Source organism: Chenopodium album, chromosome 8 (assembly GCF_948465745.1).
Source record: "Chenopodium album chromosome 8, dcCheAlbu1.1, whole genome shotgun sequence".
NCBI classification, from domain to species: Eukaryota; Viridiplantae; Streptophyta; class Magnoliopsida; order Caryophyllales; family Amaranthaceae; genus Chenopodium; species Chenopodium album.
This window is the reverse complement of record NC_137841.1, coordinates 43925588-43937137: the sequence shown is the minus strand read 5'-3', so window position 1 is coordinate 43937137 and position 11550 is coordinate 43925588. Positions and strand designations below refer to the sequence as shown.

General features: G+C 46.1%; 3 protein-coding genes across 3 annotated transcripts; all 3 read left to right on the top strand.

Moving 5' to 3' along the window:
• Positions 1 to 599: 599 nt before the first annotated feature.
• Positions 600 to 1004, top strand: LOC145642985 (uncharacterized). Its single transcript, XM_081694143.1, has one exon. It carries the CDS (start codon positions 600 to 602, stop codon positions 1002 to 1004), a length of 405 nt encoding a protein of 134 aa, XP_081550269.1.
• Positions 1005 to 2163: 1159 nt separating this feature from the next.
• On the top strand, positions 2164 to 2949 carry LOC145642983 (uncharacterized). The gene has a single exon (XM_081694142.1). The coding sequence runs from the start codon at positions 2164 to 2166 to the stop codon at positions 2947 to 2949; it is 786 nt and encodes a 261-aa protein (XP_081550268.1).
• A 742-nt stretch (positions 2950 to 3691) lies between these two features.
• On the top strand, positions 3692 to 3994 carry LOC145642982 (uncharacterized). The gene has a single exon (XM_081694141.1). It carries the CDS (start codon positions 3692 to 3694, stop codon positions 3992 to 3994), a length of 303 nt encoding a protein of 100 aa, XP_081550267.1.
• Positions 3995 to 11550: the final 7556 nt, after the last annotated feature.

The following is an 11550-nucleotide window of genomic DNA, read 5'->3' as shown; positions in this document are numbered from 1 at the left end:
GTAAATAAGGCTGATGTTAATTGGCAGAGGTCTCCAAGGATGGTAAACAGGAGTCGTGATACAAGTAAGTGGTGTTACTTTCACGGGGACTATACTAGTAAGTGGTAAACAGGAGTCGTGATACCACACCACTGAAGAATGCACGCACTTGAAGGACAACATAGAGGACTTAGTTAGGAGAGGATACTTGAGTCAATTTAAGCAGCGTGGTGACCCTCCCAGAAGAAGGGAGGAGGATTGAGTGGGCCGAGCTGACCTCAGAGGAGGTCATAGGGGCCCAGCTGGAGACAAAGATAGAGATGGCAAGCCAGAGGGCAGGGTGTACGTGATCAGCGGGGGTCCAGTACATGGGGGGACAGTTAATAAAGCGCGGGCTGACCTGCGGGCAATGATACATCAAATAAATGACAATGATAAGCATATATGGCCACCTCTTCCCCCGCAGCCACGAGCCACGTTTGATGATTATGACCAGAAGGGCATAATTTACCCTCATGACGACTCGCTGGTGGTGACAATGAGAATTGCAAACTGGGAGGTGGATAGAATACTGATAGACGGAGGCAGCTCAGCAAACATCATATACATCAGTGCGTTCAATGAAGTTGGACATAACAGACCTGAAGAGAGTAAACTACGAGGTCACCGGGTTTAATGGCTCAGGGCTTACCCTAGAAGGCATAATCGAACTCTCAGTCCGGGTAAGAGAGAGGTCAAGAAGGCGTGATGTCCGAGCAGAATGTCTCGTGATAAACACCCCTTCACCCTACAATGTAATCATGGGAAAAGCGCTCATCCACAAGATAGGCGGGGTGGTATCCACTTACCACCTGGCCATGGCTTACACAACTAATGTGGGTTGGTCAGCAAAGCTCAGGGAAAGCCAGAAGACAGCCCAACAATTTTACGTAACTGCCTTAAAGCAGCCTGCCAAAACTAGACAGCAGTCCGGTTCCGAGAGAAGGCTCCCTGAGCAACCTGAGAGGAAGTCGAGGAAAAGGTAGCATGAAGAGTATCACAAGGAAAAAGATAAACAGAAGTTGGCAATGGAAAACTTCGAGCCTGCAAAAGAAGAAATGGCCAGACCACTTCCCAGCGGGGAGCATGTCACAGTCGAACTCACAGAAGGTGATCCCTTGAGGAAGGTGAAAATTGGCAAACACATTGATCCAGGAGTAAGGGTGCACCTCAGAGAGCTGTTGAGAAAGAATAAATACATTTTTGCATTTTTCGTGGATGAGATGCCCGGAATTGACCCAGCAGTCATGGTGCATAAGCTGAATGTGAAGGAGGATATTAGGCCAGTCAGGTAGAAAAAGCGAAGCTTCTCCACGGTGAAAAACCATGCAATCCAGGAAGAGGTGGAAAAACTCTTGGAAACAGGATTTATTAAACCCCCTGATTATCCAAAATGGTTAGCCAACGTGGTCATGGTGAAGAAGGCAAATGGCCAATGGAGAATGTGTGTTGATTTCTCAGATCTTAATAAAGCCTGCCCAAAGAACTGTTACCCACTGCCACGGATAGATCAACTAGTAGACTCAACCAGCGGGCACGCCCTGCTAAGCTTCATGGACGCCTTCTCAGGGTACCATCAATTCAGCCTGCACGAGCCAGACAGGCAGAAAACTGCATTCATTACCGAAGGGGAGTGTATAATTACATAGCTATGCCCTTCGGGCTGAAGAACGCTGGAGCAACTTTTCAGAAGGCAATGGATAGAGTGTTCCTTCACTAGAAGGGAAAAAATGTGGAAGTATACGTTGACGACTCAATTGTTAAGAGCGTTACGCAGGCTGGACATATCATGGATCTGGAGGAAACATTTGCCACCCTGAACAATTATAGAATCAAGCTTTACCCAAAGAAATGTGTCTTTGGAGTGAGCTCCGGAAAGTTCTTGGGTTTTCTGATCAGCGAGAGGGGAATAGATGCCAACCTAGAAAAGGTCGAAGCAGTCCTCAGTCTGCCTAAGCCTAAGAGCATCAAAGATATCATGCAGTTGACAGGCAGAATGGCCGCACTGACCAGATTCATCAGCAAGTTAGCAGACAAAGCCTTGCCATTCTATCAGCTGTTAAAGGAAAAAAAGATTTCAAGTGGCGGACTAAGGAGAAATAAGCCTTTGAGGGTATTAAGGAGCATCTGACTAAGCTCCCAACAATGATCAGCCCGGAGCTGAGGGAAAAACTGCAGTTGTACATCTCAGCGTCAATACAGACAATCGCAGCCGTTCTGGTGGTAGAAAGACAGAAGCTACAAAGGCCGATATATTTCGTGAGCCACGTGCTGACCAAGGTAGAGCAAAGATACCCCCTGGTAGAGAAGCTAGCCTTCGCAGTGGTCACAGCAGCAAGAAAGCTAAAACCATATTTTGACGCGTATATAATAGAAGTCCTCACAAACCACCCGCTGGATAAAGCATTACAAAAAATGGATGCATCGGGTAGACTCTTAAAGTGGGCAATCGAGCTTTCTGAGTATGAATTCGAGGTCAAGCCTAGAGCAGCCATCAAGGCACAAGCTTTAAGAGACTTCATACTGGAAGCCTCCTATGAGGAGAAGGAGGATGACATTGGGGTCTGGAAGGTGGAAGTGGTTGGATCCTCAGCCCAAACGGGGAGTGGGGCAGAAGTCATAATGAGGTCTCCAAAAGGAAACGTATTTGAGTATGCCATCAAGTTCAAGTTCAAAGCGTCTAATAATGAAGTAGAGTACGAGACGACGCAGGCAGGCCTGCGTGTGAGCCTCGCAGCCGGAGCTCGCAAATTACACCTGCAGAATGATTCTCAGCTCGTTGCCATCCAAGTGCAGGGGGCGTATGAGATAAGGGAAGCCACTATGATGAAATATGTAACCAAAGTGATAGAGCTGGCAACCCAGCTAGTCCATTTCCAGATAGACTTGGTCCCCAAAGCAGGAAACTCTCAGGCTGACGCCTTATCTTAGTTAGCCAGCTCCACCTTGTAGAGCCTCACAAGAACAGTGATGGTCGAAGTGTTAGAGGAAAGCAGCACCGCTGAAAAGGAGCAGGTAAACTGCGTCAGGAGTCAAAGAGCCTGGTTCTCAGACATTTTGGCGTACAAACTTCATAGCTCACTGCCCGATGATGAAGTACAGGCAAAAAAGGTGAAGAAAGATGCAAATTGGTATGTAGTGATGAATGGAGAGCTCAACAAGAAAGGCTTCTCAAAGCCGCTACTGAGGTGTATTCCAGAATGAGAGCAGGATGGCATTATGGAAGAAGCCCATTCCGGAATATGTGCCAACCATATCGGCGGGAAAGCATTGGGAGTTGAGGTCCTTAGAAGAGGGGCATATTGGCCAACTCTCACGCATGACGCAGTAGCATATGTCTAAAAATGTGACAAGTGTCAAAAATATTCACCAGTCATAAATCAGCCAGCAAACGATCTGACTCCAATCCTCAGCCCGATCCTGTTCGCTCAGTGGGGAATGGACATATTTGGGACCTTTCACCACTAGGTCAGCGGGCAGGAAGTATCTCATTGTGGCAGTGGATTACTTTACAAAGTGGATAGAAGATGAGCCCACCAAGTACATAAAGGCAACCCAAGTCAGAACATTTATATGGAAGCGCATCAACACTAGATTCGGGGTGCCACGGTGCATAGTCTTTGATCATGGGTGCCAATTTGACTGTGACACCATAAAGGACTACCTGGGGGATATGGGCACCAAGTATGCAAGTGCCTCAGTCTGCCACCCACAGAGCAATGGCAAAGTAGAAGAAGCAAACAAGCTGATCCTAACATCCCTACATAAGAAGCTGGAGGAGTACAAAGGCCTGTGGGCAGACTTAGTCCTAGAGGTCTTGTGGGAAAATAGGACCACTAAGAAGGAGTCAACCGGTAAAAGCCCTTTCACCCTGGCCTACGGGGTTGATGTAGTTGTCCCTGTGGAAGTGCAAATCCCCAGCCTGAGGATACACCACTATGAGCAGCGAGGAAATGAAAAGTGCATGCTGGAATAGCTAGACTTACTGCCAGAAGTAAGGCTAAAAGAAGCCCTTAAGCTGGCAGCCCAAAAGAGCAGAATCTCAAAAGCTTCCAACAAAAGGGTCAAGCACAGGGAGCTCCTGCCAAGAGACTTAGTCCTCAGGAGGACAACAGCAGTCGGAAGAGGAAATCAGCATGGAAAGCTGTCAGAAAACTGGGAAGGCCCTTTCATCATCCACGAGCAGGTTGGACCAAGCGCGTTCCTCGTTGCAGATCAAGAAGGTCAGGTCTTAAGAAACAGTTTCAATGCTGATGTGTTAAAGAAATATTTTGTTTAAATAGCCTGAAACATAGCTGTTTCAAGTCGATAAACCTTTATTCATTCCATGTTTTGTTAATTAAGGCATTTGAGTCATTTTTATTCAATGAAATACAAGCCTCTACGTGAGGAGTATTTTGCATAAATTTGTTTAATATAGTATTCCCAAGCATCATATACAAACATGCAGAAATCAAACAAGAATAATAATAAAGTGTTAGAGGCAAGAAGCACTCTAGCGCAAAATGACAAAGTGAAAGCATCCCTCCTTAAAACCTCACTTCACCTGCAAAAAGCAAACCAGGGCACCACCTCGGGGACGCCTGAGGGGGAGCCTGACCCGTTCAGCTTGAGCATAGGAGAAGAGAGGAAAAGAAAAAGATGAGCTACATGGGCAACACTAAGGTTCTCTTACTCCCATTCACCCCATCTCTTCGAGGGGGAGAGGAAAGGAGAAGACAGTCAAGCAGTAAGCCCTTACAAAAAGAAGTAAGCAGGCAGTAAACAAGCTGAATGACATAAATAAGTCGCAACATAAACAAGCTGAATGACATAAATAAGTCGCAGCATAAACAAGCTGAATGACATAAATAAGTCGCAGCATAAACAAGCTGAATGACATAAATAAGTCACATCATAAACAAGCTGAATGACATAAATAAGTCGCAGCATAAACAAGCTGAACGACATAAACAAGTCGCAACATAGATAAGCTGAGCGACACAAATAAGTCACAGCAAAGCAAGCTGATGACACAGACAAAATATGCAAAAAGCTGATCGACACAAACAAGTCTCAGCAAGGATAAGTAAAATAACGCCCAATCAAATATGTCAACCAGCACGCAGACGAAGCCTTTGGTCAAAGCCAAGTGAAGTACACAACGCGCAAACACTCGAAGAAGATAAAGTAGGAAGGACAAAATGTAACAAAGTCCCTGCTGAAGCACAGCAGAGCGCAAAAGAAACAGAAAAGCGCTAGGAAGCTAAATTAAAAGACAGGAAGGCCCAACCTACGAGGCCCCACCAAACGTAATAAAGAGCAAGCACGCAAACAATGAAGTAAACTGCAAGAAAAGCAGCAAGGGGAGATCATAAGGAACATACATTATAAGGCTGAACCCCTGCCCACCAAGGCAGAGTAAACATTCAGCAGGTCAGTCACAGAACAAATAAAGCTGAGCCCTCATCCACCAGGACAAGGAAACACTCAGCGGGTAAAGTTAGAAGATCACAAATTCAAGCTAAGCTGGACAGACCCAGCAACGAAAGAAAAAGAATTCTAAAAATACGCAGAGAAACATAATCTTTGGCAGCTTTACACCACAAAGATAGTAACAAAAACTACCTAGTTACAACAGATCTGGGTGAGGGAAATTCAGAGGAACCACTAGAGTAGGAGGGTGACAGCCGCCATAACCTTTATTGATCATCAGTTAGAGACTCCACTCCAATAGCTGCAGCAATGTCAGGGCAGAGAGGCACCTCCAAGTTCAGCACGGCCTGGTTTGGGATCTTGCAGCCAGCAGCGCGAGGGTGATCAGCGGGAAGATCGAACAAACCAGCCTCACCTGCAGTTTCAACCATAGCCCAGAAAGCATTAAAGCGAGCCTGCTACTCTTCACCCTCACCATAAAAGCTGCAAACGCATCGAGCCGCAGCTTCCCATCCTCCATCATGGAGATCAGCCAAGAGCTTAGCAAAAGCAGGAGAGAGCGCAAAAGACTTGAGAGCCTCTCTCCTAGCAGCCTCCAGCGCAACAACATGCGCAACCTGTAAATCTGCCACCTCCGCCTCTAACGTCTTCACTCTGGCCTGAGAAGTCCCGAACTGCTCCTCGCAGTCCTTCAGCTTGGTCTGAGTGAGCTGAAATTCTCCCAATTGGAGCTGCAAGGCATCCGTCTTCTCCCTCTCCCATAGCATCCCTCTCAGCTTGAGCCTACTGAACCTCCACAGTCTTCTGGGAAAGAGTTATACCCTGGTTCTGATATTCCTTTTCCACTGACAGCAAGGCATTAGACAAATCCCCCACACACACAACAAGCTGCAAGAAAAGTAGAAAAGAAGAGTCAGCCAAAGTGGGAGTTAACAAAAGAAGTTAACAGTAAAAAAATAAAGTATAATAATAAGCAAAACAAGACAGCAGCAACAAAACAAGTAGAGAAAAGCTGAAACGAGAAAAAGAAAAGCCAAAAGCAGAGACTAACCTTCTGCAAATCATGGCAAGCAGTAGCTGCTGGAAGGCTGACTGAGCTGCGCGTAGAATCCGTAGGGAGACGAATTCCCTGAGTCAGGCGGTATCCTAGAGTACCACCCTTCTGAGGGTCGTCTACAAATAAAGACTCATCAGCCCTCACATTCATCAAAGGCCGAAAGGGAGCGTTCTCAGCTCCAGAAGGACAGAGTATGGGGCGAAGATGAATGTCAATAGGGACCTCAGCAAACTCAATGGCCCCAGTTGGACGAAAAGTCCCTCCAGCAGAGAGTGAGGACGCAGAAAGAGGATTCTCAAAGGCATCACCCAAGAACTGATGAACGCAGCAGTTAAGCTCACTAGAGCTCTGAGTGTCTCCCCCACCAACGATCCCACCTGGAAGTCCAGTGTTGGCAGACGTGGAAGCAAGAGGGTTTGAGTCAGGAGAAGTGCGAGCCTTTTTCACCTCTGGCTCAACCCTAGCAAGGGCAGAAGGATCGTCCTCCAGGTCAATCACAGGACGATCCTGTTGGAGAGAGCCCATAGCTCGGGAGAGCCCTCCCCGAGTAGCGCTTCGAAGCCGCCCCCTTAGCCCGTAGGGACGCGGTGGAAACCATGGAAACTCCATGACAGATTCATCAGGGAGCTGAAAATCAGTAGCTGCAACAGAAGGAACTGCAATGCCCTTCGCAGCAGTAGTATCATCAGTAGAAGTAGGAAAGAGCAGAACATGCTCAGCAGAGGAAACAGGTTTTTCACCCGCAGCAGTGGTCTCAATCCCATCAGAGGAAAACTGGAGAACACTGTCAGCAAAATCATCGGCAGTAGCCTTTGGTTCTTCAAAAACTTGTTCACGTGGCCTTTTGGCAGCAAAATTCTGAGGTGCCACCCGGCCGGAAGCCGCGACAGACTTCTTCTCAGGGAAGCAGTAGGCACCACTAACGCCTAAGAATCTGAAGCCACCTTTTGAGGAGTAGGGCGAGTATCACGCATACTCCCAACAGTAGAAGACGAAGGCTCAGGCTCAACGCGGCTGGACCCAGCATGCTCGCCAGTAGCCACGGTGCCAACAACAGCCCGCAGCTTAGTAGAAGCCAAACGCACCTCGCCCTTCAGGGAACCTGCAAACACCTCCAGCGTATCAAAGAGCTGAGGAGGGTTCTCAGGAGTGGCAGTCAAAGGGTCCTTCCAATTATCGGCCAGCCCAAGCATGCGTTTGTCCAACTTGTCATAGCCAAAAAACACAAAATGGCAAAAAATCAAATAAGGCAAGAAGGCAAGAGCAAAAAAAAAATAAAAAAAAAGAGAAAGGACAGAAAACAGAAAAAAGGCAGAAGGCAGAAAGAGCTTACCAAACTCATGTGTACGACACAAACGCATGGCAAAAAGCTGCTCATTACCCACGATGTAAATAGAGTTGGGCAGCCAAACCTTGGGAAACTTGGAGTCACCTGTCCCCGCTCCCTACAGAGCCTCAAAAGCTTCTGTCTCACGAGCAAATTTAGAGGGAGAAACTGTGACCCCATCCATGTTGGTACGAATCTCTCTGAAGTTGCGCGGAGCAGCAAAATTGGAAGGCACCCTCACCCAGAAGAACTTACCAGTCCAGTCCCTGATTTGCCCAAGTTTTGGGTGGGACAAGACTCTACTCTCTTTGGGAGCGACATAGTACCACCCTGACTCAGTCCCAGAGGCTGATCTTTTCAGGCTCATGAGAGACTTGAACAAATGCAGAGACTCAGGGTACCTTCGAAACCTCAAAAACCACAGTAGATAAATCACGGTATGAAGGGAGGCAGGGTGCACCAGAGATATGCAGATGTTAAAAGCACGTAGCAACTTCTCTAAGGTGGGGTCGAAGGGGAACCTCAAGCCCAAGTCTAGCTGCGAGTCAAATACAGCAATATGACCTGCATGAGGGGCTAATAACTTCGCACCATTAGCAGGCAGAACTAGCTCGTAGCCCTCCCCAAAACCGTAAAACATTCTGCCCAACAGCAGCCAGGCCCAGTCTCTCAGCGTCCTTACGCCAACTGAAATCTAGCACGCAATTCTTAGTCCCAAAACACTAGTCATCAAGGAAGAATTCAGTCTTGCCCTCCTCTACGGGCTCAACAACATAAATGGGCTGACAGTCGAAGTGTGAGCGGTCACCAGGAGACTCAGCCATTCTACTTGATTGAACTGCTGGGGAAGGAGAAGGTGATGGAGTCCTAGTATTCCCACCGCGCACTACATAATGATCAAACCGATGCATGTCATCTATGTCATCAAGCCAAGAAAAACTATTAAAAGGCTGAACATGGGGAATGGGGCTAACAAGAGACACGTCAAGGGGATTGGCCTTAACAGCATCAGCCAACATTTTATGGCGCATTACGCGCAACCTCAGGCGAGTAAGATGGAATAAGGGAAGCCCATCCAGCGTAAGCACTCGCTCAGAGTAAGTATCAAAGGAATCAGGACGGGGTCTACGTTGGAAAGGGCGAAATGTACTACCCTCAGCGAGACGACTACTGCCTGACCCAGACGCAGCAGCAGGAGTCGCAACAGTACCCATCCTGCTCGCAGTGGGGGGAAGTTCAAGAGTCATAACAGTTTGTAAAGGAGTAGGAGAAATAGGAGAAGTGTGCGTAGGACGCTCACCTGAAAAAGAAGTTCGGGAAGAAGGGGAATCTGATCCTGTGGCCGTTTGAGGCTCACTCATATTCTTACTATCAGAGGCGTCAGACATTATGAAATCTACAAAGGAATACAGGCCCGCAAAGGAAGGAAAAAGCAATGGGGCACGAGAAAATTAAAGAATCAGTTTAGAAACAATGAGGGAATAAGTAGAAAAAATCCAAGAATGCAAATACAACAACAAAAGAGAAGAAATGGGAATAGCGACAATTGGGAAGAATCAAAAGGCACAATCTTGCGAAGAAAAAGAAAAAAGAAGCAAAATTGGGAAAATACAAACAACAAAAGGTACAAAGTAAGTACCTTTAAGGAAAAAAGTTGCAGAAGCAACAGAGTACAACAACAATGACGGAGATGAAAGCCCAAGCAAGATAAAAGTCCGAATATGCAATTAAGAAAAACAAAGAAAGAAAAAGTTAATAAAAGAGCAAGAATTAAAGGAGAAAAAGCAAGTAAAGCGAAAGTCAGGACAAAAATAAAGACGAAGAAGCAAGAACTTACCACAACAATGGAGGATCAGAGACGCTTGACAGAGGAAGAGCAAAGAGCGAAAATTTCAAAATGCCAAAATAACGAAGAGGGAAGATGAAAAAATTGGAGGCGTAAAAGAAATAAGTGAAAGAGGGGGACAATGAAATTAATATGGAGTAAATGGGCAGTTAGACACAAGGCAAAGCCAAACCGCCATGTCACTTCAGTAAAATCAAACTGATAGCCCGGATTGCCAACACGTGTCCCACTTATGCAAATGCGATTCCCGCCTAAAAAAAAATGAGTGGAGAGCACTTCTGCGGGAGTGATCGAAAATCTTCTCTACAAGCTCGACATTTCTCAGACTTCAGCGGGAGTGATCGAAAATCCTCTCTGCAAGCACGTTTTTTCTCAGACTTCAGCGGGAGTGATCTAAAATCCTCTCTGCAAGCTCGTCTTTTGTCAGGCTTCAGCGGGAGTGATCGAAAATCCTCTCTACAAGCTCGTCATTTCTCAAACTTCAGCGGGAGTGATAAAAAATCCTCTCTGCAAGCTCGTCATTTCTCAGACTTCAGCGGGAGTGATCGAAAATCCTCTGTGCAAGCTCGTCATTTCTTAGACTTCAGCGGGAGTAATCGAAAATCCTCTCTGCAAGCTCGTCACTTCTAAAGTCTGGAACCAATGTCACCATACAAGCAATAGGACAATGGACTCAGCAATAGCAATGCCTGACCCCCCAAGTCTCTAGGGCGCCTCAACACCTTAGAGACTTGAGGGGCTAGGAGTGTGCAGGGTATTTCAGTCAAACGACCCGTTAAGTCAGGGCCGATAAGGCTACACGCTAAGAACAACTGGCATTGAAGAACCTCACGCCATCTCTTGAGGGGCTAGTTGTAGGGGATAGCTCATGCTGAGCTATTCCTTCCAGCTGGGCTCAGTTGAGAAGAACGTTCTTACAGGCAAAGAGTCGGCATGAGTGACCTCATACCACCTCTTGAGGGGCTAGTTGTATAGGATAGCTCCCGCTGAACTATCACCCAGCCCCCAGGGTGCACACTCACCGCCAAATAAGCAACTAAAGGAGGGCTCATCAGCCCGGCAGAGTCAGCCCGCAGGGCTGACCAGGTTAAACTCTCCACGAATGAGTTGTAGTAGTCTTCTTGCTAGGGGTTGGGTGAATCTCAACCTTTTGGGTTAGTTATGTAAATGTAGGAGAAGCATTTATGTTTGTATTGCAATTAAAGTGATTGTATGAGATTGCTTGTTATTTCTTCATGATAGGATTAACTACACTTGACTTGGAGCTTGATAGCATAATACGCTTAGTTATGGAAATGTGAATTGAGTATGTCATTACTTATTGCAATTTGATTATGTATCCTCTATTGCTAAACTAATGAGGAATCAAAGTTTGGTAGTGTGAGTTGTTTTCTAATTGCATAAGGTTGATCTTACATATAGTCCTTGCTATATCTTGTCTATTTTACTCCGCGTTTTCCTAATTGCCTTAATTGAGTGGATCCCATTGCCTAGTGTCTTTAATCCATTGAATTAGAATCATAGTTAATTTATTTACTTGGCGATCCCAAAATCACCATAGACTTTGGATTAGCTTAAGTGTTAAGATCCTTAGCAACCATATCTTGTTCCTTCTGGACCGAACTCTTACTTATCATTATGCTTGGTTTTTAGGATGCTTATTTATAAGTGTGTTTGATTGAGTGTGGAATGTGTGACCGTTCTAACGCCCATCAAGTGACAAATGCAAGTACACATGTCTAACAGGCATTTGGTTGGCATTAATGTCATCACCTAAATCTCCCTGGTCACTGTCCTTTCTCTCTCTTTCAAATTAAATTTCCTCCTCTCCTTACCCACTACATTAGCTTAGATGTTTTTATTTTTATTTTTTTTTATTCATTTTAC